General features: G+C 36.6%; 1 protein-coding gene across 14 annotated transcripts in view; it reads right to left on the bottom strand.

Moving 5' to 3' along the window:
• The window catches only part of Tle4 (TLE family member 4, transcriptional corepressor), a 140877-nt gene that overhangs the window by 54655 nt on the left and 58518 nt on the right, over positions 1-27704 (bottom strand). For 8 of the 14 annotated variants that reach the window (XM_057777414.1, XM_057777417.1, XM_057777421.1 and 5 more), the window contains 2 exons: positions 11782-11986; positions 9740-9756 (listed from right to left, as the gene is read on the bottom strand). In XM_057777414.1, the coding sequence (XP_057633397.1) occupies positions 9740-9756; positions 11782-11986 (222 nt within the window). The remainder of the gene's footprint in view (positions 1-9739; positions 9757-11781; positions 11987-27704) is intronic. The other 6 variants (XM_057777415.1, XM_057777422.1, XM_057777420.1 and 3 more) reach the window with 1 other exon arrangement.

Genomic DNA, 27704 nt, shown 5'->3' with positions numbered 1-27704 from the left:
GCCCAGCATAGCCCTGTATTTCTACACATCCAGAAAGACCTTGCCTTTAAATATCAGCAATCTGCCTCAGACAGACAGACAGCAGAACCAATAAGCCTAATCAGGCTAGTCTCTTCAGTGCCATTAACGGAGCTTACTGCAGTGATTCAGATTTGGTGTCTCCCTATTATGGCCACTGTGTACTTCAGATGCGGCTAGGGCCAACTAAGAAACTGGGTTTTATATCTTTATTTTAACTAATTTAAGTTAAGGAAGTGTCATATGGCTACAATATTGAACAGTGTAGCTTCAGGTGCTTACCTAAAACCTGTCTTTTTAACTCAAATTTCTCCTTAATTCATGAAAATATTACTTCAAGTGTATGTACATAAGGACAGCTTTAATGTTCTTGGCTACTGCTCACAGTGCTGATTCCAAAAGCCCCAAGCACTGCATCCATCCAGTTAGCCTGGCTCTTTGTAAAACAGGCCCAGAGAGCAAGCTCTACTTCTTCCTTCAGGTCTCCACTTTTCCTCCTACCCCCACCAGGGTGAGAGGTTAAAATCACAAATGTCACAACTCTCAGGGCAGTAGCACAGATCAAGAGTTAATCTAAAAGGAAGTGGCGGGTGAAGGGGAGAATATGGGCTGGCAGGACTAGGGAAGATCTGTAATCAAGAGGAGAAAAATAAAGCCAGTGAAAGGATCAATAGAAGGAACAGCTTACATTCAGATTCCCAGGAGAAAAACCGCAAGGAGACAATCATTTCCTGGGAAAAGCTCAAGCCTAATGAGAATTTACTCTGCTCCTTTATGTGACAACCAGCCCTTTTGTGGCACAGGCTTCCTGACTGACAGGAACCCAGGGCCCCTTAATAGGATTTCCATATTATTTCCAACACCTGCCCAGAAGTTATTTGTTTACATTGAAGGAGGCAAGATTCTTAAATCAGACATCTGCTTCTAGTTCAGGCATATCTTAGGAAGTCATCTAGAAAGCAGCTTTGTTGCCATGGTGACATTTTTATTTTTCCTTCTTTAGTTGGCTCAAAACATTAGCATTTCCAATTTCATTTTGTTTTTCAAAGGGCCAAATGTCATTCAAGAAAACAGAAGTATTTTTTAAAAAGCTAAACAGAATTTTCACAAATATCCAGAATAATTAAAATTACCGTAAGGAGGGCCAAATGCAAGGTGAGGTGTTATTAGATTGCCAAGGGCACTTTTCTAAGGGTAGCATCACTAGTTTACCCTCTCCCCCAAACAGGTCTTCTTCCTCTCAAGTCTGAACCATCAGAAGCTCAAAGCACCAATTTAAAGAAAATTCAAGAATTCTCCAGGATATGATGCAATTATTTAACGAGTTTACTTCCATGTGTAAGAATTCTTCACATGTACCCTATCCACATACCCAAAGTCTCATTGACAAGAATACTTAAGAATTTCTATGTCCATCTTACTGCCTGCAATTCAGTAAAGAGAGAGGTAAGGGACATGTAAGCTTTTCAGGCATTTGTTGGCTGCACAGGTGATGTAATATTAAACACTACGAAGAAGGAAAGGAGCACAACAGGTTGCTCTGGTCTCTAGTAACATAAACCTAGGCACATCACCAACTTCAGAGTGGTACTGACAACTGAAAACTAACATTCAAACAGATATAACTTAAGTCAGAAGCACTGGTAACTAAGTGGATTTTTAGTATGATACCTTATTAAATGCAGAAATAGGAAACACATGGGTGCTGATGCATGAATCACCTGGCAAATTTAAATGAATATGCTGGACAGTCTTTAATATGTGGAATATTAAATACTTGTAACAATTAATTTGACTTGCAGTATTTGACTAAACAATACAAATCCGGAAATGACTTTATTTCTATGAATAGCAAGCTGAATTAAAGGAACCAAAAACTTGTTGAGAAGTACCACTTAGCCCTCAGCAAACTTCCTATCACTTCTTCATGAGGCTACTAATTCTTCTGCTTTATCAAAAGCCATGGCATGCGTTATAAGATGATGCTTGTTAGTGGTGGCTCCATATGCAGAAAGTTGTTTAAGCCAGAAGATAGCTGAATTATTTCACACCATACCACAAACCAAAATACGCAAGACGAACAGAGGTAAATATTGCAAAAACCAAGAGAGAGACAAGCACTAAGATCCTTCTAGATGATTTTTGTGTTCCCTCCATTCCAAAATGGATGAGTATTTTAAGAACATAAAAGGTGGTGAACAATTCTTGGGAATAATTCTTTTGGAAAAATTATGTATACTTTGAGAAACAGATGCTTCTGAAGTTACAAGTGCCAAATGCAACACTTCAATCGTGGGCTCCTCTGAAATGTTTTTAAATGTTAAATATAAATTTACTGTATAACATTTTTTCAAGAGACAAAATGCATTCTAATTAAGAAAATTAGATATAATAAGCATCAAGATGAAAATGTCTAGTAACTGTTGGTTTAAGGGGGAAGAGAATTTAAACTACCTTTGCAAAATCAGCTAGGGAAGGCAGATCTGACAATCAGCCTACCCTGTTAATTAATATTTGTTCTGCTTCAGCAATCGGTGGAGGCAAGTGCAGCAAAACAAGCGTGACTCCCCCGTCACATCATTAATCCACTCGTGCTCACCACCTGAGGACCAGCTGTGCCCCAAAGACATTCATTCATCTGTTCCACAAACAAACAATTACAACACATTTTCTGGAATTAGGGCACCTGTTACATTTCACACAGCTTACATGCCTGGAGGCAGAGCTCAATTAATACTACACAAATTTGTGCATTATAAACCAATAGAACAAAAGTTCCTGATGGTTCTTTGATAAGGTAATTGTTAAAAGTGAAATTCATGATAAAATGCTTTTAAAAGAGTTAAAAAGCAATAACACTAAAATATTTCAAATTACCATTATATTTTAGAAGATAGAAAGCACCACATTAAATCATCCTTATACTAAGCTACCCCCAAAAGAATAACATTCCAAATGGCTAAGATACCTAGAGTTACAGATTTGAGATCCAGAAGGCTAAGTGATTGTCTACTGATTGAGACAACACAGCTTACCTAGCACTAAAGAAGGGTCTGTCTATTCAGGAACCTGGCTTCACATTCCTGTCAACTAGTTCACATTCTAGACTTTTCTAAAGTTTGCTTGTGGTTTTAAATATAACAGGAAGACCTTTATTACTTATGATAAGAGAAGGGCACAAGAATAGTTTGTATTATTTGCCTGTACATGTTGATGTTGAACAAAGAAGTGAATTTTACATAAAACAAAATGAGTCAAAATTTGTGTTTGCTTCAGCAGCACATATACTAAAATTTGGGGGAAACGCAATACTAATTATCAATAGAGTTCTATTTGTGTCTTTTACATACAGACAATGATGTATTGAAAATGTAAATCTACTGTCCAAATGAAGTACTGGTTAGCATGGGTTCTTAAAGTATATTTTTAATATATGTTTCCTCCACTAAATTCTTACAGTATTGAGAGTAAGATTCTAATCTGTGAGGCAAAGGGAGAAAAAGAAAAATCAAAGCTTGGTTTAACAAGGGCATAAGTAAGTTAGGTCCAGCAGGATTGATCAGCAGGTAAAGGCACGTTGTTACTGAGCCTGATGATCACCAGAATTTAATTCCTGGGAACCACATAGGAGAAAACAGACACCTGAAAATTAATCTCTGGTCTCTGTACAAATATCATGGAACACATAATGTGCATGCACACACTACATAAACAATCATTGCTAGTTGTGGTAGTGAACACTGGTAGAACATGCTAAAGGGTAGGGGCAGAAAGATAAGTTCACCCTGGCTATACCTGTGGGGATGCAGAAACTACTCAGCAGCTAAGAAAAAGTGTTTGCTACTCGCACAGAGGGCCTGGGTTTGGTTCCCAGCACCCACATCAGGTGGTTCACAACTGCCTGCAAATCCATCGCCAGAGGATCTGATGCCCTCTTCTGGCTGTTACGGGCACCAGGTGGTGCAGAGACATAAATGCAATCACTCATGCATGTGAAAACAAGCAATCTAAAAAGAAAAGAATTAAACAGTGTCATCAGAAAAAATATAAAAGGGAAATCATTTTAGATGTAGAAAGGCCTAAAAGTTTTCACAAAAGAGTAATAAGGAATCTTATTTGGATCATATTTCAAGAAAATAAATTCTGTGAATACTCACAGAAAATGGATTCTTGGCTATGTATTAAAAATATCAAGTAGCTATTTTTTAAGCAATGAAAGCTTTTTGGTTATGTTCAGTGAAGAGCACTGACCAGAGTTCCATTCCCAGAGCCATAATCAAGTGGTTCACAACCATATACAACTATAGATCCAGGGAATCTGATGCCCTCTTCTGGCAAACAGGGGTCATTTGCATATCCAACCCACAACACACATACACACAAAAACAAAACAAACTTTTAAAAAAGTGGTTATTTAGATGAAATGTACCCTTTCCCCAATGACTTAAGAGGCAAGTGCATGGTATTTATAATTTACTTCAAGATACCTCAGTGAAGGAAAGGATTACATAAAACATGGCAAAAGTACAGCTCTTGTACCTAGACAGGTTTCTTCAACAGAGTTTCTTTGTGCGATTCTTTGTACTCTGTTGTATGTTTCTAATTTTTAGCACAAAAGGATAAGAGTAAATCACCCAAAGAGCTGTCCTTTTGATATGGCACTGGCAATGTGACTTTGGATAGGGCCTTCATAACACTAAGCCTTTCCTCAGGTAAGCAACAGGTTGAGCATGGCACCTGCTTTTGTAAGTGACATCTAAACTAGGAGTTAAATATGCAAGACGGAGGAGTCTTCAAAGAAATCAAAGAGGTTAACTGGACTACTGGGCACCCACCAACCAATTCTTTTTGAGGTTTGGAGAAACAGCTTTGTGGACAAAGCGACTGAAGTGGAACCAGAGTCAAATCACATTTCCTATTCAGATAGCTTTCCTCGATTGCCGACAAAATACTGAGGGAAAACAGATCTTAGTGCAAGCCTACTATTGGTTTGCTTATCTGGTTCTGATGTGGGACCTCTGTGTGCTGTGATTACCATTAATGAATAAAGAAACTGCAGTGGCCTGTTGATAGGGCAGAACTAGGTAGTTCTTCCCCCTACATGGTTCTTAAGCTATTCTTTACAGTATTTTATTGGTGCCTTAAATTCCTTTCAAAATTTTATTTTCTATTCTTTCATGTCTTTAAGAAAAACATTTTGTCTTTCTAAAGTCTATAGTAATACAAATGGACCTACCATGTTTTCCACAAAAGTCTAATATCCCTATAGTAATATGAGGAACAAAACTGTCTTGAGAAATATGGTTACCCCCTTCCTGAACATTTCTTCCAGTGTTCTCACCTGTACTTTCTTTCTCACATAGGACATTTCAAAGGGCTGAACATGTTCAAAAGACATGCTTTTAAAACAGATAGTCCTTTGAGACATAAAAAAATATAGGTATACTTATGGGGGGCAATGCAGGAGTATTCAGCTACAGATCCTAGAACAGAATTTGGGTCATTAAATCTAAAATGTGCAAAGCGAAGTGGCAAATAGAAGTAATCACTCTGCTCAAAACACACTCTCACCTGCAACACCCAGCTAATGAGGCAACAGTACTCTCCTGGCCTGAATCATACACTTGAGTATGAACATAAAAACAACCTTATTCTAATTTTCCAGTGATAAACCTTTACTGCCAACAGTGACTAACTGGGAGAGTAAACAGAAACATATGATGTTTTTAGTCATCTGTGCAGAATAAGCACTAACATACAGATGAAACAGAATAAATAGGCATTGCCTTACACACAACAAAAAGATCACCATAAAAGTCTTTAAGCAAAAGCAAAGAATTCTCGTAGGATAAAAAGTATAATATTCACACACGCAGAAAAGCATTTAGTGTGAAAAATATGTAAATCTTTAAAATTAAGTGCAACAGCTATATTTATTGCAATGGCAAAAAATAATCTCAATGTTGATGGGCTTTGTAAGAATACAGGCCAATACTGCATTCAGCATTTTAAAAGAGTACAGAGGTTCTGGAGATAACCAGAATGTATAAATGACTGAGAATGATCATAGTCTATGAAGACACACAGTATCTGGTGATATTTTGACAAAATAACAACAATAAAATATTCACCATTTAGAGCAGGAAAATGCTTGCACTTCTGCTGTATTTTACAGATAACAAAAGGCAAATCCTTCAGTTCTAATAGAGAAGGGTGTCCTATATTCAAGGGATTATGTACATTAATAGAAATGGGTTAAGATGTAAGAGTTAGCCAATAAGAAGCTAGAGCTAATGGGCCAAGCAGTGTTTTAAATAGTATAGTCTCTGTGTGATTATTATGGGGCTGGGCAGCCGGGAACCAACAAACGGCTTCCTCCAACAGTGTTAATGAAAAAATGCTCAATAATAGCATATGGAAGAAATCATGGAGCTTACTGACATTACATAATTGTGAGTTTATCTATCTGTTTCAGTTGACCTTAACTTCGGTGCCTGTTTTCTTGCTTGAGTATTAGAATTATGTAGATGCTGGATGTAGGGGATGGTACTAAGAGTAATTTCTCAGCTTTAAGTTCCTAGCAAGTTTAGGAAGTTTGATGGTTGTTGTTCTAAGCTGTTGACCACATTTAAGATGAAAACTGGAGAGTGATGGAAGACCTGAATGGCCTGGAGCAACTTGGATACCTCAGCAACTGGGAGGTTCTTGGCAATAAGTCAATCAATGTCCCCTATGATGAACATTCTAGAACCAATTACTTTTACCCTAAATTCCTTGGGGTTCAGTACATAAAAATATTTCATAGGTTTTATCTATTCTTTTTCTACAGGTGAGAAATATGGAAGAGAATGGGGAGAAATGGAATAGGAGATGGTCAACTACTCAGATACCAGGTAGGAATTCAGTTTGGGAGTCTTTTGGGCTGTCTACACCAATAAGGGTAAGAGCACATTAGTAGTCTGAGTTTCTTAACCATTTTCAGACCTCACACGTGGGGCTTACTACTGGTCACATACAGTCAGTAGATAGCCAAGACAAATAAGGAAGGTGGCAGGTGTTACGGCCCCTTATTTCAACAGTACTACTGTACACAATGTTTTAGTTTCTCATCACCAAGTAAATTGATTCTAGGACTCCCCACAGTGCTGTCTCCTTTAGATCCATATTTACATTCTCTCTCAGTGTCAAAAAACTTCAGATGGAAGTCTGCAAATAACAGGCTTAAGAATGAACTTGGCTACCGGAGCTATAGAAAACTAGATCAATAAAGCCAACAGCATGTGATTTAGTGGGACAGAACTTCAGAGAAGAGAAAGGAAAAGGGAAAGACCTAACAATTTAGTGAGAGATTTCACTGCTTTACTTGGCTTCTCAATGAAAAGCATGTTAATTACTTGGGTCTTTGCAGTGAGCCTAAATGTCTGTTTTATAAGCTGTTCTGAAATCCACCCTGTTTAACAATCAGTAGCATGAAAAAAAATTTTTTTAAAGAATGTCTCTCACAATTAAACACATCTACAACTTTGTATAAATCAAAATTTTGGTACCATATCAAAATGTTTTGATGAGGCTGTGTCATACTGCCCACATCTTCATCATATGCAACACTAATTACTACCAGCAGATTCCGATTTCTCTGCACATTACAGGCTTTTAGAGGAGCTATAAAACTTTTCAGGCACCATTAATTTAAATTTGTATTGAAATTCCTTTTTGACAGATGGCCAAAAATTACTTATTATTTAGAGTACAAGAGCTGCCTGTTTCCACATTAGAAGAGGAAAGGGAAATTTCTAAATCCAGAAGGAATTTATGTCACATCCATTGCCTGTTAAATGTTAAGGAGAATTATTGTGCATGAATGAATTATTTCAAACTACCCCAACTAGTAGACAACTGGATCACTGGCTGCTACAAACCACCCCCAGTCACATAATTAGTCAACAATCACAAAAATCCCCTCTTAGCCAGGAATTCCTTACAAGAGGACAAGGAAGCTCAATGGAACAGGCAACTGCTTAGGTGTCAGCACAGGAAACATTAGCCAACTATTTCACCTTGTAAACATACAGGACAATTCCAGACCAGACACAGCACACTTCAGGTATGGATTTGTAACTGTCATTCATAATAAACCAGAGAAAAACCATCAATTTATTTTCTTGGTACTTGCCCTGCCTTCTGACTATTCTGACACTTCCAAGCTCCCTCTGAAAGATTATAGAGGGTTTAAAAATATACCCTACTGTTTCTTATATGAGGGAATATAAAATGTAACTGGCATAAAGTGTGCAGTGATATATAAATATTTTCACAATGTTCTGTGAGTGGGGCCGGAAAGGAGTCTTTTGTCTACTTGCCTGCCTGAGGGTATGTATTCATCATGAGCAGTTAGGGAATGTTTACAGTATAGCCTTAGAGAAGCTTCCTGAGAACTCCTGTCAGCCAATCCTGACCACCTTATTCACTTATTACTTCTAAAGTACATGTGGATACACTCTAAGCTTTCTAATGTGGGAACTGATGTGAATAGTATACATAGACTTCACAACTGCAAATACATAATTAAAATTTTATGTGTACATTTCTAATTGTTGACAGTTGCTTGTGGCTGCAGTTTCCCTGTCAAATTCAAAGTTTCTTGAAGGGTAAAATGGATATACTCAATATTGAATTTCCATTATTTAAGGGATCTAAATAAAATTTTAATTTAAGAAAGAGTAAAGTACTATTCATAGTGAAAGCAAAGAATTGTGACTGGGAAAGACTTCAGTTTTGGATATAGTTGACAAAAAAAACTACAGAGGGTCTAACTAATGTATGGCCACAACATTTAATTATTTAAAACTCTAAAAGACAAAATGACAGTATTCATACTCTGGACTAGTGTTTCATTACTGGGTTACCTTGCAATGGGTAAGTAATACAATGACACGCGCTATGCAATTGGGCATACACATGGCATATTTCTACTGTACATGAACCAAAGGTAATGGAAGCACTCTCATAGTTTATTCAATTCCTACATGACAGCTTATGTTTTTGTTTGCATACTATGAAATTCAAATGCTCTTAGCCTATCTCTTTCTGGTATCACGTAAGACAAGCATACACAAACCATCAGGCCCTAAATACTTTTTGTCTTCTCCACAACTTGCATATAAAGAGAAGGCGGATAGTCTTCAGAGAATTACTTGCCACACTACAAACCTAAGTATTACAAATAGAAAATGCAATGTCTCTGGTGAACAGAAATATTCTTATGGACAGTTTGTTTCTTCCTTCAGGTTGCACATGAATCTAGGGCCTCACACATACCAAATACAAGCTCTCCCACTGAGTTACATATCCAGGCCAAACAGATGTTTGATGCTTTAATGTAGAACTTTATAGGTAGAATTTTTTTCGAAAGTAAGTATGTATTTCTTATTAATTAATACATTTATTATATTGCATTATCTTAAAGTAGTTTTTAAAAACATAGTAAGAACTATTAATACAAACAATGCTATCTAGTTCATGACTCAACCTTGTTCTACAAATCTAATCCTCAGAAAAATATAACCATTGTTTAAAAAGATCAACCACACACGTAAGATGAACACAATTTGGGAAATGCCATCTATATTACTCTCTAAATCTCAAAGAATTCATTATTAGATAGATTCCTATCACTTAGAATCTTTTAAAACTATTCTTGTGCCTGAATTTTGAGTCCTACCTTGATGGAGTCTCTGTCTGTAGGCAAAACAGCAGCAAGGCAAGCATGCAAGAGCGGGAAGAAAAAAAGAAAAGTGCCTGTTAGTTTACATAAAATCATAAAGCTATCAAACCTGACCCTGCTAAATAGTAAATTGAACAGATGTCAACTTTGCTGTAAAGTTAATTATTAATAATATACTAACAAGATTCACAAAGCACTGGTTCACCTTTGACACGATTTCAATTGAACCAAAGTTAGCCATTCTTATTTGTGTACCTTATTGACTTTTCCACTTATGAAAGAGTTTATAATCATGAGTCAACTCTACCATGGTATCAAGATAACTCTAGAACAAATATTACAGTATTTCTAGCATCAGAGAAGGTAAATTTATGCTTATGGAATACAGACAATTTGCCCCTAACTGTAACTCTGGTAATAACACTGAACCAGCAGTCGATAGGACCTTCTTTTTGATTATAAGCCACACCCTTTCAAACAAATAAACCATCCCTGTGCTAAATAAATTACCCTAAAGGAATGGTGGAAGAAATTTTTTTTTAACCTTAGTGGCTATTAAAAATTATCAGTTTAAGTGTAATTGGACGATTTCATTGGGACTATTGGCTTCCCAATAATGACACAGAGACTTATTAATCATGAAAGTTGAGCCGATAGCTTAGACTTGTTTTCTAACTAGCCCTTATAACTTAAATTAACCCATTTCTATTAATTTACTTCCTTGTGAGGTTTTATTACCTCACCTCCATAATTTCCATTCTGCTTATTCTGTGTCTCCTGGTATCTGTGCCTTCTTCTTCACAGGATACTCTCTGCCCCCAAAATCCCGCCTATTGGCCATTCAGGTTTTTATTAAACTAATTAGAGTGACACAGCTTCACAGCGTACAAAAGATTATTCCACAACATTAAACATAGATGGACTTTTCTTTTGGCTGCCAGCTCACTCACTCTCTGTCTGTCTCTGTCTCTCTCTCACACACACAAACCATGACACTGAGATTTATATTAATTATAAAAGCTTGGTCTTAGCTTAGGCTTGTTCCTAACAAGTTCTTATAACTTAAACTGACCCATATTTTTAAGACTATGTTCTTTTATGTGGCTCAGTTACCTTTGCTCTGTATTCCCCATCCTGCTTCCTCTCTGCCTGGCTAGTGACTCTGTCTTTCTTCTTCCCAGAGTCCTCTCTGCTGCTGGAAGTCCCGCCTAACCTCCTCCTGCCTAGCTATTGATCATTCAGCTCTTTATTAAACCAATCAGAAGGTGCCTTAGCAAAGATACATCTTTACAGAATACACAAATATTCTGCAACAAGTAAGCAGTGCATAAACATACAGGAATATTACTAAAATGCCCCCCTTTACCATCACCTTCCTTAGAGGAGAATGAAGGCAGAACTTGAGAAAATACAACTGAACTCCTGATTTGTTAATCTCATGCTTTTGAACAGCAAAAAAGGTATTTAAAACAACAGATTTTGTCAATTTGAATAGTGTTATCTCAATAAGATAACCAGAATCTTTCTTAGTATGCTCTGAAGGATGATCTAATTTACAAATAACAATTAAATTGGTCAAATATCAAATAACCCTTTAATAATTTAAGTTTTCCTCTCAAACAAACTGGTCAAAGCTGATTATCAATGCTTAAGTCATTTAAAACAGGATTTTACTACTAATTTAGATTTAGGAAGCAAGGGATCAAAGGCAATGATCTGGAGAGCTGGAAATTTAGCTCAGTGGTAGACCTAGCCTAGCATATGTAAGGTTCCTTAGTTCCATCCCCAGAAGAGCTAGAGTAGGAATAGGGAAATGGGGCAGCAAAATCTGGAAACAGTTCTTTACCTTCTGAGCAATACTAAGGTATCATGTGGCAAATGACTACTTCTAATAATTAATTAATCTGCCTTCTGATGGAAATCCTTTTATTTAGACACTGGCAAAATAAAATTCAGAGACAGAATCAAAAATGACATCTGGAATCTATCCCTAGAAGATAGATAATACCACACTAATATCCAAATGATCACTTACTTACCTCTTTGGTGATCATTGTCATGGTGCTTTTTCTCATCTTTAATTGGGAGGTGAGATTGACCTCCTAGTGCACTGGAGAGGGCTAGAAGTCCTGCACTGCTACCAATGGGTGGAATGGCTGGGGGCTGAAGCCCTGAAGGGTGTGGTGTCAGAGGCACAGGCAGACCATGTCCATGTGATAAATGCTGAGCTTGGAGTTGTTGCTGCTGTGAAAAATTAGCCATAGATATTGAATTTGTCCCCTCAAGGAAAACAGAAGGTATGAATAGATAATGAAAACAATACTGCATTCAAGAAATAGTTACCCTCATGTATTTTTTTTAACATCAGGGAAGGTAGAGAAGGAGATATATAATTGATGTGTTACTTCCAAAATCTATTTTTTTTTCTTAACACATGTAGAGCAAACAACCTAAGTTTTTAAAATGACAAAACGGGCCAATAAACTTTCAAAAGATAAATGTTATTTAACAAAAACTCTGTATTATTTTGTTTTAGTACAAAAGGCCAGCTATCATGTATTTCTAATCAAAATGTATATGTGAATAACTGTTAAAGCAGTCATGTTGAACAAGAAAAACTGAAAATCGAGAAAATTAGTGCTAAACAGTTGTTCCAGAACCACTGCACAGCACGCAGGGAGAGTTAATTTGAAAGAGAAAACCTGAATTAACAACCCAGAAAAGGAAGCTGGTTGCAGCCACAGTTTTTTAAGCCCTTTAAGTGTCCTCAGTGGCACTTGAGCAAATTACTAAAGAAAATCCAATGTAGCAAGGCTTGGGTTCTCCTGTAGGCTTGCTCAATAATGCTGAAATAATTGGGCACTCTGTGCACGTTTAGTGATGCTCGAATGAAAAGCTAGAGGCCTGCCCTTGTACTCTTCTCTAGCAGCTGACTTTGTGTTGTGACAGGTTTATTTGAGTGGGACCGTGATGCATGCACCAGTAACTACGCTGACAAGAGTTTAAAGTCATTTTTACCAGCACACTGGCAACACATAGAGAAAGCCCTTAAGAGGTTGAGATGGGAGTGCTTGACCCCAGCAGAGACTGAGTCAAGCCTGTCTACAGGAGCTACTGTGGGTAGGTTTGCTGCCTTTGCTGAATGGGGAAGAGGAGGAGGAGACAAGGGAGGATGCTGAGTTAAATACACCCTGCAACAGGACACTCTTCAACTCAAACCCAGCTAACAAAATTCTATCAGAACAATTGCTGGGCAATTCTGAGACTAACATATGTAGTTACTAAATATCAATTATTGCCTTAAATAAGTCACTTTTAGGTCAAATCTATAATAGACAAAGAATCCTATAATTTTCTTTCTTAGCAAGATTTGACAAATTGTTTTCAAAAATGAAATTACTTTCTAAAAAGAAACTTGAAATGGCTTTTTAAAGTATTTCGAAAAAAATGTGATTTTTTTCTCCCTCTTTAAATTACTTTCTCTTTCTTCTTCCTCTCCTGTGTGCCTTCCTGTATGTGATTATCAGCTCTTTTCTCCTGCTGACCTGCATCTACTTTCTGGCTTCATACATTTACCATAAAGCAAGCAAAGTTGAAACAACTAAGGAGAGTATGCACACACATGGAAAGGAAATGTTGGAACACTCTCAGATGCTCCAAAAACTTAACCTCATAATCCATGCATAAGAGCTTTTCCTAAATGCAGTTTTAAAATGAGATGTTTCCTCCCTGCAAGTATGAACTTCATTGGTTGTTCAATGCAGAGTTATCAGCCTTGAAAGCATACATACATGAACAACAAGAATGGACTCAGTAAATTTGTGCACGTGTGCAAATATGTGCATGTATGTATAGAAATAAGAACTTGCTGAGTTTTATATACATGTGCACACATATGTACACATGGACACACATATATGTGCACCCATATGCAAACATTTATACACATACATACATACATATGTAGGTGTAACAACAATAATAAGAGGCTACCAACTTGAAAGAGAGGAGGCATGAGAGGGGTTCAAGGGAAGGTAGTTGGGAGGGGCTGGAAGGATGGGGGAAAGAGATGATATAATTCTATTTCAATTAAAAGCGTATAAAAAATTAAGTGGTTCCTCATTTGAGTGACCAAAATCATATTCACAATCTTTATTTACTGCTACTTACTTGTGACCAAAAGTATACATGCAAAATTATATTTTCTAAATATGTAGAAAATTAGATACATGATGAATACAGGAATTTAAGTAAATACAAAGTCAAATTTACTTTAAAATCTAGTTCAATTTATTGACAAACTGTTCCAATTCTCTTTTTCCTCTAAATTTCAATAATATTTTATTAGTACAGTTTGGGTCTATGGCTGTTTATACTTCGGAGCTCAACTGGCAAGCAGCTACAAGCTCCTCAGTATGTGTCCCTCTTTCACTGAAGTCGCATGACACCAAAGCTCCAGACACAGAAGCATTCACACACATCTGATACGCTGAAGAATATTCACGTCATTATACATGGCAAAAAGAAAATATCAGCCTAACTGAAAACCTTCAGTGATTCCAGTGTGTTATTCTTCTCTCTTGGAAGATAACAGGTTTAAAAAGAAAAAAAAGGCATTAACTGACTTATTTTTCCATTCAACTAGTTAGAAAATATGTACCAGTCTGTCTGCTATACATGAGAGCTACAGTAAGCTTCTTGGTCTACTCTCCTTCAGATAGGCTCAAACAGGAGCCTTATCTCCCATTTTTCTTTCATGTGTACCTTCAAGGAAGAAGATTTATTCCAATAAAGGGAGGGCGCGCGTGCACGCGCACACACACACACACACACACACACACACACACCTGATACCACTCTAAAATGTCTCTTTGAAAGCTATTCCATGGTTTTTAAAATAATACCCTCCCTAGATAAAAACAGTTCAAATTTCTTAGCATTCAAGATCTTCCATGAAACTAGTATCACTTTGACAATACACCACAGTACAACATTCAGGAAACTTTACCTGAAATACTCATCAATTGAATGAGTATGTTATTATTACTAGCCATCATCAATACACATATATACTCAATAATTTGTCTCTGTATATTTAAATTCTCTTCATCCTATTCTAATGTTCTTGTGAAGGGATGCCTCCCCTGATTACATTCAATCAATCTGATTCAAAGTACTATAATACTGCTTCTGAATTCTGATGGCACTTGAGGACAAATTATTATAATAACACTCAATAACCCAAGAAAATAAAAGGAATGTGTATATGGATAACTAGATATAGTTGCATATGCTAACATTTGCCACACCTTTATGAATAGAGCTATTTCATTTAAAATCTCATAGTACTATATATTTCTTCTTCTTAGTATGTTCAAGCAGGTATCAACTAAGGCCAGTACCATCTTACAAGTGGATTAATCTTGGCTTTATTTTTTTCCTAATGACCCAAATTTCAAAATATAAAATACAGTCAAAAGAAATTTAAGTTAGCTTTTTCTATTATATTCTTCATTTGCAATAATTTAAAAATAAGCAAGTTTCATACAATAGTAAGGAAACTTAAAGCTTATTGCCTCTTCACAGGAAAACTATGGACTTATTTTTTATTGTTGGACCTTTAGACATTTTAAATGTCTAAAAGAGAGCTACCACAAAGCTCTCCTTAAAATAATGAAGTCAGATACCCAGTCGTATGACTGTACGTCAAAAGCTTTTATTGTTTCTACTGAATATATGGAATACCCATTTATTCTTTGCCTAGTTTCCACAAATGCTAACATCATATGCAATGTTTAACAAAATCTACAAAACTAAGAAAATTAAAATCAGAACATCACTGTTATCCAAACTACCAACCACATTCAGATGTTTACCCCACACCAATGAACCTTCTCTGTTCCAGAATTGAAACTATGGTATCCTATTCATATTTAAAGAGCTTTTCAGTTTTCACTTATTAAAAAAGCCTTTAAAGAATTTAGGAATAGTAACAACAAATGATTGTCATATGTTGAATAGCATATAGTTTGAATAGGTTTAAAGGAAAAAAGAAAATGAAAAAGGCTCCCGTAAACTCATTTCACAAGCCACATATTCTTATAAAGTGCCTACATAATAAAAAGATATTCATCACGGTGTTCTCTACAATACAATTTTATTAAGTATTTTTAAAACATAAAATTACATATATAATGCTATTTAGCATGTCATCAAAAAGTAACTATTTCAGATATTGTAATATTCCAGTTGATTTTCACAGTTGATGTTTATAGCAATCAAACAGGCTCCTTTTAGTCTTTAGTGGCTATTTTCTACATTTGTTTCTAAGTTCTTACCTTGGGAACTATCCTAGAACTAGAGCTAGCATTAGACACCATCTTCTTTAAATAAATCCATTAAGCCAACAATGGTTAAACTTAACTCCCAACACTTTCATTTAAAAATGATTTTAATGGATTAAGTATCAAACGACATGAAGTTAAATTAAAAAATAATCTGTATTATGCTTCCTTCCCAACAAAGCAGAATCCATGGCAAGGAGTAGACTTCCCTGAGTACAAACTTGCAACACTGTGAGTCCACGACTTCTCATTTCTGCTTTCTGAAAACTACTAACCTGTAAAGGTTTTCTACTTTATCCTCTCATAGAATAGATGAAATCCTCTATTTTAAAAGACCAGAGGATGGAGGTGGATGGTCTTTGGACTTCCCACAGGGCAGGAAACCCTGATTGCTCTTAGGGCTGACGAGGGAGGGGGACTTGTTTGGGAGAGGGAAATGGGAGGTGGTGGTGGGGAGGAGGCAGAAATCTTTAATAAATAAATTAATTAATTAAAAAAATTTAAAAAATAAAAAAAATAAAAGACCAGAGGATGGTTTTTATATGCATATATAGAATACTGACATAGATTTGTTAGTAAAATAAATCAATATAAATTAACACCCTGGATATACAAACCAGCAAGCTAAAGAAGAAAAAAAAAATGTCAACTTTAGAAGAATTAACCCCTCCAATAAAGATAAAAACTAAAGAGGAGGGCACGAACTGTAGGAACAATTTAACAATCAACCTATTTTTCACCATAAAGCCAAGAGACAAAAGATATCTTAGAAAAGTTATTTCCACTGATAATTTTTGTCAGGCCATACCTTTATTTTTATGTCTTATTTCACTAAAATATAATTAAAACATAAATAAGGACATGAAAAGGGGTGATTTGTTTGGGAGGTGGAAGGGGCTAAAAGGGGCTAATGGGGCAGACTATGATTAAGGAAGGGTGTGTGTGTGTGTGTGTGTGTAGCTATAAAAGAATAAATCATCTCAACAATAAAACATAAATTACTTCTGCTTCCCTCCTAATGTGCCATTCAAGGAAATAAACATTAAAACACAGCAAAGTTTAAATTCAAAGCAAGTAAATACTCCATCCAGATAATTTAATTCTGGAAAAAAAAAGAAACAACCAGATACATAGCAGCAAGGTGGCCGACACACCTTAATTCTGTTCACTGCATTTTACTGGCCATTCCTTAACAAATATTTATTTACAATCTCAAGGTTGGAAAGGACAGAAATCGATTTTACAGGGAATATCTTTTGAAATGTCTACTAGTAAAAAGGAAAATTTCCTTTGAGTAAAAGGTTCCCAAAATTTGGGATGATCAGGGACTGACTAATAACAAATCGGAGCTGACAAGGGTAGAACAGCTGCCACTGGAATTCTGCCCATCCCCAACCCAGCCAGGTTTCCTTGCTCTTGACTCTACCCTTCATGTCTACTAAATTCTCAAACACCATGCATCTTCATTAGAAACAACAGACTCCTGACAACAATGAGCACATTTAGTGGCCATAATTTTGTCTCCACCCTTCACCCCCCTAGCTATCATGGGTCTTTAAAAAAAAAAAAAATCTACCTAGACAAATAGTATTAGGACAATAAGATAGCTATAAAGGCTTAAAAAGAATTGCTGTTCTTTTGTTTGTTTGTTTTTTAATACTCACAAGTCCTTCCTTGGTAACCTGAGAAAACAAGTGGAAATATAGACATTCTAGTGTCAACAACTAGAGAATGGCTCCCAGCCTCTCAAAGCCAGAGCCCACTGGCTATGAAGCACACAAGCATCCTACCTACCAGCCAGTCACAGAACGTGTTCTCATTCAGCTGGAAGAAACTATACTAAGAAAGAAAAAAAAGGCCAAGTAGACCTTAAGAAGCCAGAAACAGGTACCATGCTATGAAATGGAACACTTAGGACAAAGGGAATATAAGTGCTATCAGGCTTATAAAAATACTGTTTTAATACAGAAATCACTGTTAACCCCATCTCCAAACTATGGGGTTGGGCAGAGTCTAAGAAACGAAGTCCTGGACAACATTCAAGAAGCATTAAAAAGAAGTGGAACAAGAGCCAGTCAGCTACAATCCTCACCATCTATGAGCAAGAAATAACCACTTGATGCTTCCAAGTTTCTTGTAACATCTACCTCCCAAGGTGGCTGTGAGTATTATAATACACCTTCTTCTGTTATTGGAAAAGTGTACCTACCCCCTCTCAAAACACACACAAAAGAAGGGATAGTACATCAGTTACTTTTATATTGCTATGATTAAGACCACCACAGGAGGGAAGCTCTTTTTCAAAGGATATTAATTTAAAAGGAAATTACTTCTTTATTCTGAATTAATTCAGAGCACATAATGAAATTATGGGGTACAAAGTTGTGAGAAAACAGGTTATTTGGTGTCAAGAATTACTCCATAGATTATGTAGCCTCCCTATAATGCGATAACTGGAAATATACAACATCACTTGTAGTATTTCTACTTAAAAATAAAACAAAAGCCTGACTCTAATCTTGAAAAAAAATTAGAAACAACCAAACAAATTCAGGATATCGACGTTTCCACAAGGCTAGTCTAAAATCTTTAAAATGCAAACAAAATATACAGCAAAGTAATGTGAGAACTATTTCAGAGTCAAGAAAAATGAAGAGATACGGGGGAAAAAAGGAGGTTATATATGAACACCAAATTGGAAACACTAGAAAGAAAAAAGTGCTAACAAAAGTGCTAAAATACATCCACAGCTGGACAAATACGATGACTCTCATACTGGACAAAGAAATATTTTAACAGCATTGTTCCAACACCAGAAGACATCCTTGTCCACAGAATACTGTGGGACAATGGTTTTGTACCCTGTAAAGATTTGTCACTTGTATTGGATTAATAAAATGCTGACTGGCCAGTAGCAGGCAGGTAGTATATATAGGTGGGGTGACCAGAATAGGAGAATTCTAGGAAGAGGAAAGGCTCAGTCTGCAGTTGTCACCCAGACACAGAGAAAGTAAAATGAGAATACCTCACTGAAAAAAGGTACCAAGCCACGTGGCTGACACAGACAAGAAATATGGGTTAATTTAATATGTAAGAGTTAGTGATAAGAAGCCTGAGCTAATAGGTCAATCAGTTTATAATTCACATAGGCCTCTGTGTGTTTCTTTGGTACTTAACGGCTGCAGAACTGGGCAGAAGAGAAACCTCTGTCAATAACATTAGACACATATTTAAGTATTAATGGTAAAGTACCATGACTGTCTCACTTTCAAGACGGTCAATACTTAAGTACATGTGTGCATGTGCACAAGTGACAAAGCATTACCTGGTACATTTCCTCATGAGCATCTGGTGATTGTTCCATTACTTATTCAAATTCCCTCAGCTGTGGGGCACAAGGGACAAAGGTATGTTCTGCCTACCATATAAAGGTTTTATAACCAATAAACGCATTGGTAGAAGCTAAAGATTAAACCAATCGAAGGAAGAATAAAAAGAACAAGGAAGAAACTTTTTCAAGCTAGGCATTGCTGATGGGAACCCCCACAAAAAAAAGGCATGTATGTAGAACAAAGCTCTACAACAACATTTCATGATAGCCTTGAAGGCGAAAGAATGGAAGAGGGTTATTTATTTTTGTGTGTTGTGTACATATGCACATATATTTTATACATATAGATATGATAAATCTTTAAAGTACTCAGGTATAGATCTCATATCAGGAATAAGCATTTTTGATATATATATATGAAAAAGCATATATATGCTGAACCTATGCTAAAATTATGCTAAATTATGTTAAGCAAATACTATGGGTAATACACTATGTTTTCCATTCTATATCTTTAATAAAATCCTAACAGAAAGACTGATAAAAGGCACTGGATTAAACTCACATACCTTATATATGTATTTGTGCATACATCTGTCAACTGCTTATGTTTGAGTCGAAGGACATTTATAGGAGTTAGTTCTCTCCTACCAAGTAGGCCACCAGGATTGAATTCAGATCACTGGGCTAGCTGGAAAGCGTCTTTACTTGATGAGCCATCACTCCAGCTCTGGTTCTGGTGTTTTGTTTGTCTGGTTTTGATTTTTTTGAGACAGGGTCTTTCTAGTATACAGTTCTGGATGCTTTAGAACTTACTATGTAGACCAGGCTGCCCCTGAACTCACAAAGCTTAGCCAGCCTATCTCCCAAGACTTAAGGTGTACGCTACCACAGCTGGTTGTTAGTAGTTTTGCAACTGGTATGATCAGAATCATACTCCTATGCTGGTTATATATTACAAATGATTTCCCCAGATGCTGGCTTACCATCTTGTTTTCTCTTACGGTGTCTTCTGAAGAAATTGCCATATTTGCTTTAACTGAGAAATAAACACTAGTAATCTTCACTGTCCTGAGTGAGATAACCCAGACCCAAAAATATGAATATGGTATGTACTCACTCATTAGTGGATTCTAGCCATAAACAAAGAACATTGAGCCTATAGTTCTATAGTTCATGATCCTAGAGAAGCTACCCCCCTCCCCCAAAAACATACATAGATCCACCTGGAGATGGAAGCAGACAAGATCGCCTGGCAAAAGTTGGGAGCATGGGGGTGGGGGTAAAAGGAAGGGAAGTGGAAGAGGGAGAGGGGAGAAGGGGAGGGCTGGGGAGAGCTTGGGGGAGTGGGATGGTTGAGATGGAAAAAGGATGGATATGGGGACAGGGAAGGAGATATCTTAATTGAGGGAGTCATTTTGGGGTTGGCAAGAGGCTTGGCTCTGGAGGGATTCACAGGAGTCCATGGGAATGACCCCAGCTGGACCCTGGGCAGTAAAGGAGAGGGTGCCTGAACTGGCCTTGTCCTGTAGTCAGACTGATGACTATCTTGAATATCACCATAGAACCTTCGTCTGGCGATGGATGGAGAAAGAGACCCACACAGGAACACTGAACTGAGCCCCCAAGGTCCAGTTGAAGACTGGAAGGAGGAAGAATATGAGCAAGGAAGTCAGGACCATGAGGGGTTCACCTACTGAGACAGTGTGCCTGAGCTAATGGGAGCTCACCAACTCCAGCTGGACTGGCAATGAATGAGCATGGGATCAAACTGGTCCCTCTGAATATGGTTGACAGTTGGGGCAGACTGAGGGGTCAATGACAATGGCACTGGGATTTGTCTCTACTGCAGCTTTTTGGGATCCTATTCTCTTTTGATGCATACCTTACTCAGCCTGGATGTAGTGGGGAGGGCCTTGGACTTCCCACAGGGCAGGGTGATTTGCCCTCTTAGGACTGGAGGGGGTTGGGGAAAAAGGTGGGGGAGGAGTGGGAGGGAAGTGGAAGAAGGGGAAGAAATGGGAATTTTGATTGGTGTTATTTTTAAAGTAATAAGAAATAAAATAAATACTAAAAAAACCCACTAGTAATCATTTTCTCATAGTTTGAGCTGTCATTGACCTATTTAAGAAATTAGACAAAATAATGTGAAAATTTTTTGAAGTTTTAAAAGATTGTTTGCCTCTAGAATTGACTTCTACAGATCGAGAAATACAGGAATCAAACTTCCATTTTCTCCAAAAGAACAATTTGCAACCCCTAGTACAAGCCGCTGGCATCCACTGTTCTCTCTCTGATCTGCTTACTCTTTCTGACATAGAAGTAGATCTATGACTGAGCAGTTTAAATTTTTTTTATTTATGTATTAGGCTGCATGTATATGATGTATACCATGAACAAAAGGAGGCCAGAAGAGGGTGGAGGATCCCCTGGAACTGGTTTACAGAAAGTAAGCTATGATGTAGGCACTGATAATCAAACAGGCTCTGCTCAAGAGAAACAAACAAGTGCTCTTAACCGTTACCCACTTCTCCAGTCCCTCTTTGTGTAGCTTTATTTTAACTCTATTTTGTTTATTTTTACTTTTGTTTTATATTTTTTGTATATATTTGTCCTGGAATAACTCTGTAGACCAGACTGTTCTTGAACTCTCAGAGATCCTTTTGTCTCTGCCTTCCAGGCATTGGGATTAAAGGCGTGTGCTACCACACCTTGAAGTCACAGAGGTCAATCTCCCTCTGTCTCCTAACTGTTGGGATTAAAGGTGTGTACTACCACACCTGACTAAGTACTTTAAATCTCAGGGTAAGGCTTCTTAAATGGGTCACAGGAAGCTCAAAGAAAAGGGAAAGGAGTGATGGCATTTGTTACTCAGTCAAAATGAAAAGCATATTATTCCTTAAATGACATCTTACAGAAAATGTGAAGTCAGAAACTGGGGACAGGAGTTTGTAAGACATAACCAAGAGATGCTCAGGGTTCATGGTATTGATACCAGTTAAAAACCAACCAGAATTTTGGCTGAAAAATAAGCCTTACTTAAATATAGCCTTACAAGACTATTTTAAGATGAAACACAAAAGCATTTAATTTTTTTAAAGTTCACAATACTATGCACACAGAGAATGAAAGCAACAAGAATGAACAGCACGAAATAGCTAGAAAGTATTCAGCAGCTCAAACCAAAACAGAGTGATGCTTGGATATGGGCTATGGCAACAAGTCAAAAAAGAAAAGAAAATTTTAAAAAAATGGAGAGAGAAACTGAGATTTTTTTTTTAAGACAAAGACATGGTTATATGAGAAGGTTTTTAAGGATAACTCACGATACCTTGTAAAATTGGGCCTCACTTAACCAGGCAGATCAAACCATGTAGATAGGCCAGAGAAAGAGAAAAGGAAATAGAATTTTGTCTTTTTTTTCAACTTGAAATACTATATATGAAATGAAGAGATAAAGAATAGCAAGAAATTAAAAGTCTAGTCTAATCCTACCAGCCAAGAAAACACTAATGTCAGTGGATCTATGCATGGTATTTTCAATGCATATGTAAGCAGTTTTAAGTGAAAACAACATCAAGCTATCTTTTAGTTTAGTCTGCTGTCTGTCCTATCTTTTCCTATGTAGTATATATCAAGAACATTGCACTGTATTTCTAAGTGATGCTACTTTGCTGGTAATCACTGGGTGGTTTGCCATTATCTAAATATGGTAGTGTTCTCTTAATTGATCTCCAGCTACCGGATGTTCAGGTTGTTTCCACTATTTTATACTCAGTCACAAGGTATTAAACGCACACCCATACCAGTTAAGATAGTTACTCTTCAAGTTACAGAATAAAAACATAAAATAATAAGAAGACATTTTCTTCATTGAGAAGAAAAAGAATCTTTTGTTAAAAAAGAAAATATACTTCTTTATATCTCATTAATTGGATAGGTCATGTGCCCACTTATCTGTAAAGAAGTCTGACAAAGCATCTATAATGTCAGCCTTCATTGTAGAAATTGGAACCCATCTACAAGGGAGAACCATCATTTGTCTTTGCTCTTGATCATTTCAGCAACCTGTTAAAAACCCCCAAAAAACTTCCCAGTTTTCAATATAAGTGACAACAAGCAACTTCAACTGAGGGTGTGTGTTCTGTTTACCATCAATGATTTCTTCTCCTGGGTATGTAATTTGTACAGAGCTGTATCTAAAAATTGCTTTGGGTAAACTCAGAAAAACTCTGGGGAAATTAAAAGAAAAAAAAATCCTATGACTACCACCTTGCTTTCGCACCTAAGTGGCATAGCCTTGCTGCTCAGAACACAAATCTGGGCCAAAAGAGTTTTTCCCATTTTATGACTCCACTAAGAAAAAAAGTTAAGAAAAACAACAAACTTTTAAAAGTTCTCAAGTATAATTCATCTTTAATTTGTAAGAGGGTGAAGAGGTAGCTCTAACTCCTTTTAGGTCAACAATGTTTTTTAAATTTGAGTATTACTCTACCTCGTAGTATTTGCTACTCATAAGCAATATATAGACACAAGACAAAAAAATGAGCACAGAAAAAGAACGAAGCTTACAATCAAACAAGGATATAACTTTAAGGAAGGACTATTAAAAACACAAGGCATTAAAATGTGAGTTCTAACTCGATTTCTCCCTGACTGGCCTCTTGTCCTCCCTCAGTCATCTCCTTCCTCAGTCCTTGTCAACTGACTACAATTAGCTATCAGCAGACCTTAATAATCCCTTCTGTCTCTAACTCCCTGGACAATATTTAGCAACAAATTCATTGCAAACTTCTGATTATCAAGTTTTGAATAACAATTCTGCAATGCCCCCTTGAACTTCTAGAGACATACATTCTGTATACATGTATCCCATAATATTTTACTGTTTAATATTTGATTTTTATTGTTCTTGTTATATAGTCCTATTCTTATAAGCACAGGTTCAAACATCATTTGCATTATGAGACTAAAGACAAGAAACCTTTGTCTTCTCATATTTATTAAAACTTTTGATTCTTATAAGTAAAGGTAATGCCAGCAGACAAGAAGCAGCAAGGTATGAATCAAGATAATGCAACCAATCTATGAGAGAGATATAAATCAGATAATTCGGGCTAACCAATAGGCGTGTGCATCAGACACTCATTCCACTTCCCTCTCAACACTTGAGTCCTGAACAACTCTAATAGTGTATTTGATGCTAAAGACAATATGCTCTCACTGTAAAAGAAGGGAGGATAGTCAGGAGAATAAAAAGAATGAGAGCATTCTGACAAACTCAATAGAAACAGAGATCTCATCTCTGACACTTCCTCCTTATAGGACTCCTTTTGGGAGTTAGTTCTCGATTCTAAGTTGTGATTCATTATTGTAAAGTAAATGAGATTATTTCTACATTGGGTTGATACAAAAATTAAACAAAACACATGCAAATGCTTAAGACAGTACTTGAAACAAAACACATATCCAGTAAATATAGGTTCTTTTTATAGTCACTGTAAGGTAAAGAATAAAAGCCTAGAAACACGATAAATCTATAGAAATCACCAATACAAAAGGGACCCTAAATTTTAAAATGAAAATCCCATAATCATTACAATAGGATTATAAGGTTAAACTAGACAAATTAGTGGCTATTAACTTCAGCCTTGAATGTTATAAAAAAGAAAGCCTAAATGGCATTACTATGATCATATGACACTGCAATTTGTTTTTTGTTTTGTTTTGTTTTTGTTTTTTGGTTTTTTGTTTGTTTGTTTGTTTTTCGAGACAGGATTTCTCTGTGGCTTTGGAGCCTGTCCTGGAACTAGCTCTGTAGACCAGGCTGGTCTCGAACTCACAGAGATCCGCCTGCCTCTGCCTCTGCCTCCCGAGTGCTGGGATTTTAAAGGTGTGCACCACCACCACCCGGCTGACACTGGAATTTGTATATTTTCTATCAGTCTACATTTCCTCTCTACCTAGGCTCAATGCAAAAAAAAAAAAAAAAAAAAAAAATCCAAACAACAGTTCTAACTATAGTACTTGCTTATGCATTTACTAAATAATATTATGAGCTATTATATGTTTTTGATTTATTTTATAAACATTTATTGAAACAATGAGCTACTCAGTTTGGCACCATGGTTAGAAAGTGAACAAGAAGAGTGTCATACAGATCAATGCTAAGTGCTATGAAGAAATAAAGAGGCTAATGGCTCAGAGAATAGAGGGGACGACACACCCATAAAAAGGGTTGCCAGCCAGGCAGGCCCTTCCTGAGGCAGGCAATCTAAATGGACGGTTTGAAGAAAAACACTAAGCACTGAAGGAAAGCACTAAGCATCATCAAGACAAAAGAGGGGGCACTGTGGAGAGCAGAGCTGCTACACAAACCTAGTCAAGAACATGCTTGACCAGTGCTGCTCAACAGCAGGTAAATAAAGCCTGGGGGTGTGAGAAATCTATACGGCATGTGAGAAATTCAGATTATTTTCCTAAGCAAAAAGGCCAACCAGAAAATTTTAAACAAGAAAGCAATGAGATTTGATATATGTTTTAGACAATGACTACTGAAGCCTGGTCAGCAAATTAAAAAACCCAAAAATCATATCAGGAAGCAGCTGTAAAGGACCAGCTGAGAAAGTGTCTTAGACCAGGGACAAATGGAAGATGCACTGACTAAGGGCACAAAAGTTAGGAATCACAATAGACAAGATTTTAAACAAAACGTTTTTATACTCATTAAGCAAAATAAAACTCACAAACATAACATAACAAGAATAAATAGGATTAAGAACCTAAACTGAAAAATTCTCAAAGAGTAAGTAGGAAAAACTATCTGTGATAGAACTGGGTGCATACTATTTAGAGACAAGAATAACGTAAAATCCACAGAACAAAAAACAATTCTCAAACTAGAATTACCTCAGTGTTTAAAGAAAAAAAGTGAACACTCAAGCATAATAGCTCATGACTGTCACCTCAGCACTCAGAAAGCTGACGCAGGAGGATGCACATTTGAGGCTAGTCTGGAATGAATATCTAGTAAAATCTGTCTCAAAAAACGAACAAAAGTGTATCCTTTTCAAAAGGCACAGTGAAATTAGAAGAGCTACAAAAATCAGTGAATATATGTGACAAATACATAAAATATTTATCTAAAATATTAAAAGATGATCAAAACATAAATGACAAGGGGAAACAGTGACGATTTTGTTCTTCCTTTTGAAGATATAGAGATAGTAAATTACATAAAAAACAATGCCATTCATTTTTATTCAAAACAAGACAGAAAAGCACAACAAATACCACTAACTGAAAAGCTGTAATCACAAGGGTTGGTGAAGACGAAGAGTGAGGCTCTCCAGGCCTTTAAGAAGGCTGCAGAGCAGCAGGGCCTCTGTGAAAACAGTGTAGCACTTACAATCTGAGACACACTCAGCAGATCATTTAGTCAGAATTCTCACTGTTAGGTAATAACCCAGAAGAATTCTGAAATTTGCTTTAAAAATGTGGATGTGAATAATTCTTGTACTGCTATTCTCAGTCACTCAAAATTGAAGATAAGCCCTTTGTCCTCTGAGATGTGCAAGGATAAGCAAACTGGCCTACACTAACCATGGGATATCATAAGCAGTACACTGGACCTAGCTATTGACAAAGAAAACTACATGACCAAGTCTCGAAGGTCATATGTTTAAAGAAGAGGCATTCAAAAGGCCATAGAAAAACAAATTTATTTACAGTACATTCTCCAACAAGCTCACTTTCAGAGAAAACAACTTTAATCCAGAGGTACTGCAAGGAGGGAAACTGTCTACAGAAAAAGAGGGGGAGGGATGGAGAGTCTGCTCCTTCTCTGAGGTAGTAGCTCTACAACTATATTCATCTGTCAAAATTCATACACCTGCACCAAATAGGACTACCTCCACAAATCTGACTTAAAACAGTATCAAACATTAATGACAGACATATTTCTGAGTTCTTAATTTCAGGCATCTAAAACTGCATCTACAAACATACAAACATAAAAAGAACATGAGTATCCTTAATTTTGATTAATGCTTACAGCCTCACTTTTGTCTTCTATTTTTCTTCAATAGTCTTCTAAACAACTTTTATTGAAATTGAAATATTAAAATGTTTGGGGCTGGAAAAATGGTCCACTGATTAAGAGCACTGGTTACTCTTACAGAGGACTCAGGTTCAATTCCCAGTACCTGCATAGTGGCTCACTATCATCTATAACACTCAAGGTGATCTGAAGCTCTCTTTTAATTTCTGACCAGACATAGATGTGGTC

The sequence above is a fragment of the Chionomys nivalis genome, chromosome 8, assembly GCF_950005125.1.
Source record: "Chionomys nivalis chromosome 8, mChiNiv1.1, whole genome shotgun sequence".
NCBI lineage: Eukaryota > Metazoa > Chordata > Mammalia > Rodentia > Cricetidae > Chionomys > Chionomys nivalis.
The sequence above is the reverse complement of the archived record's forward strand: the minus strand, read 5'-3'. Positions and strand labels throughout refer to the sequence as shown.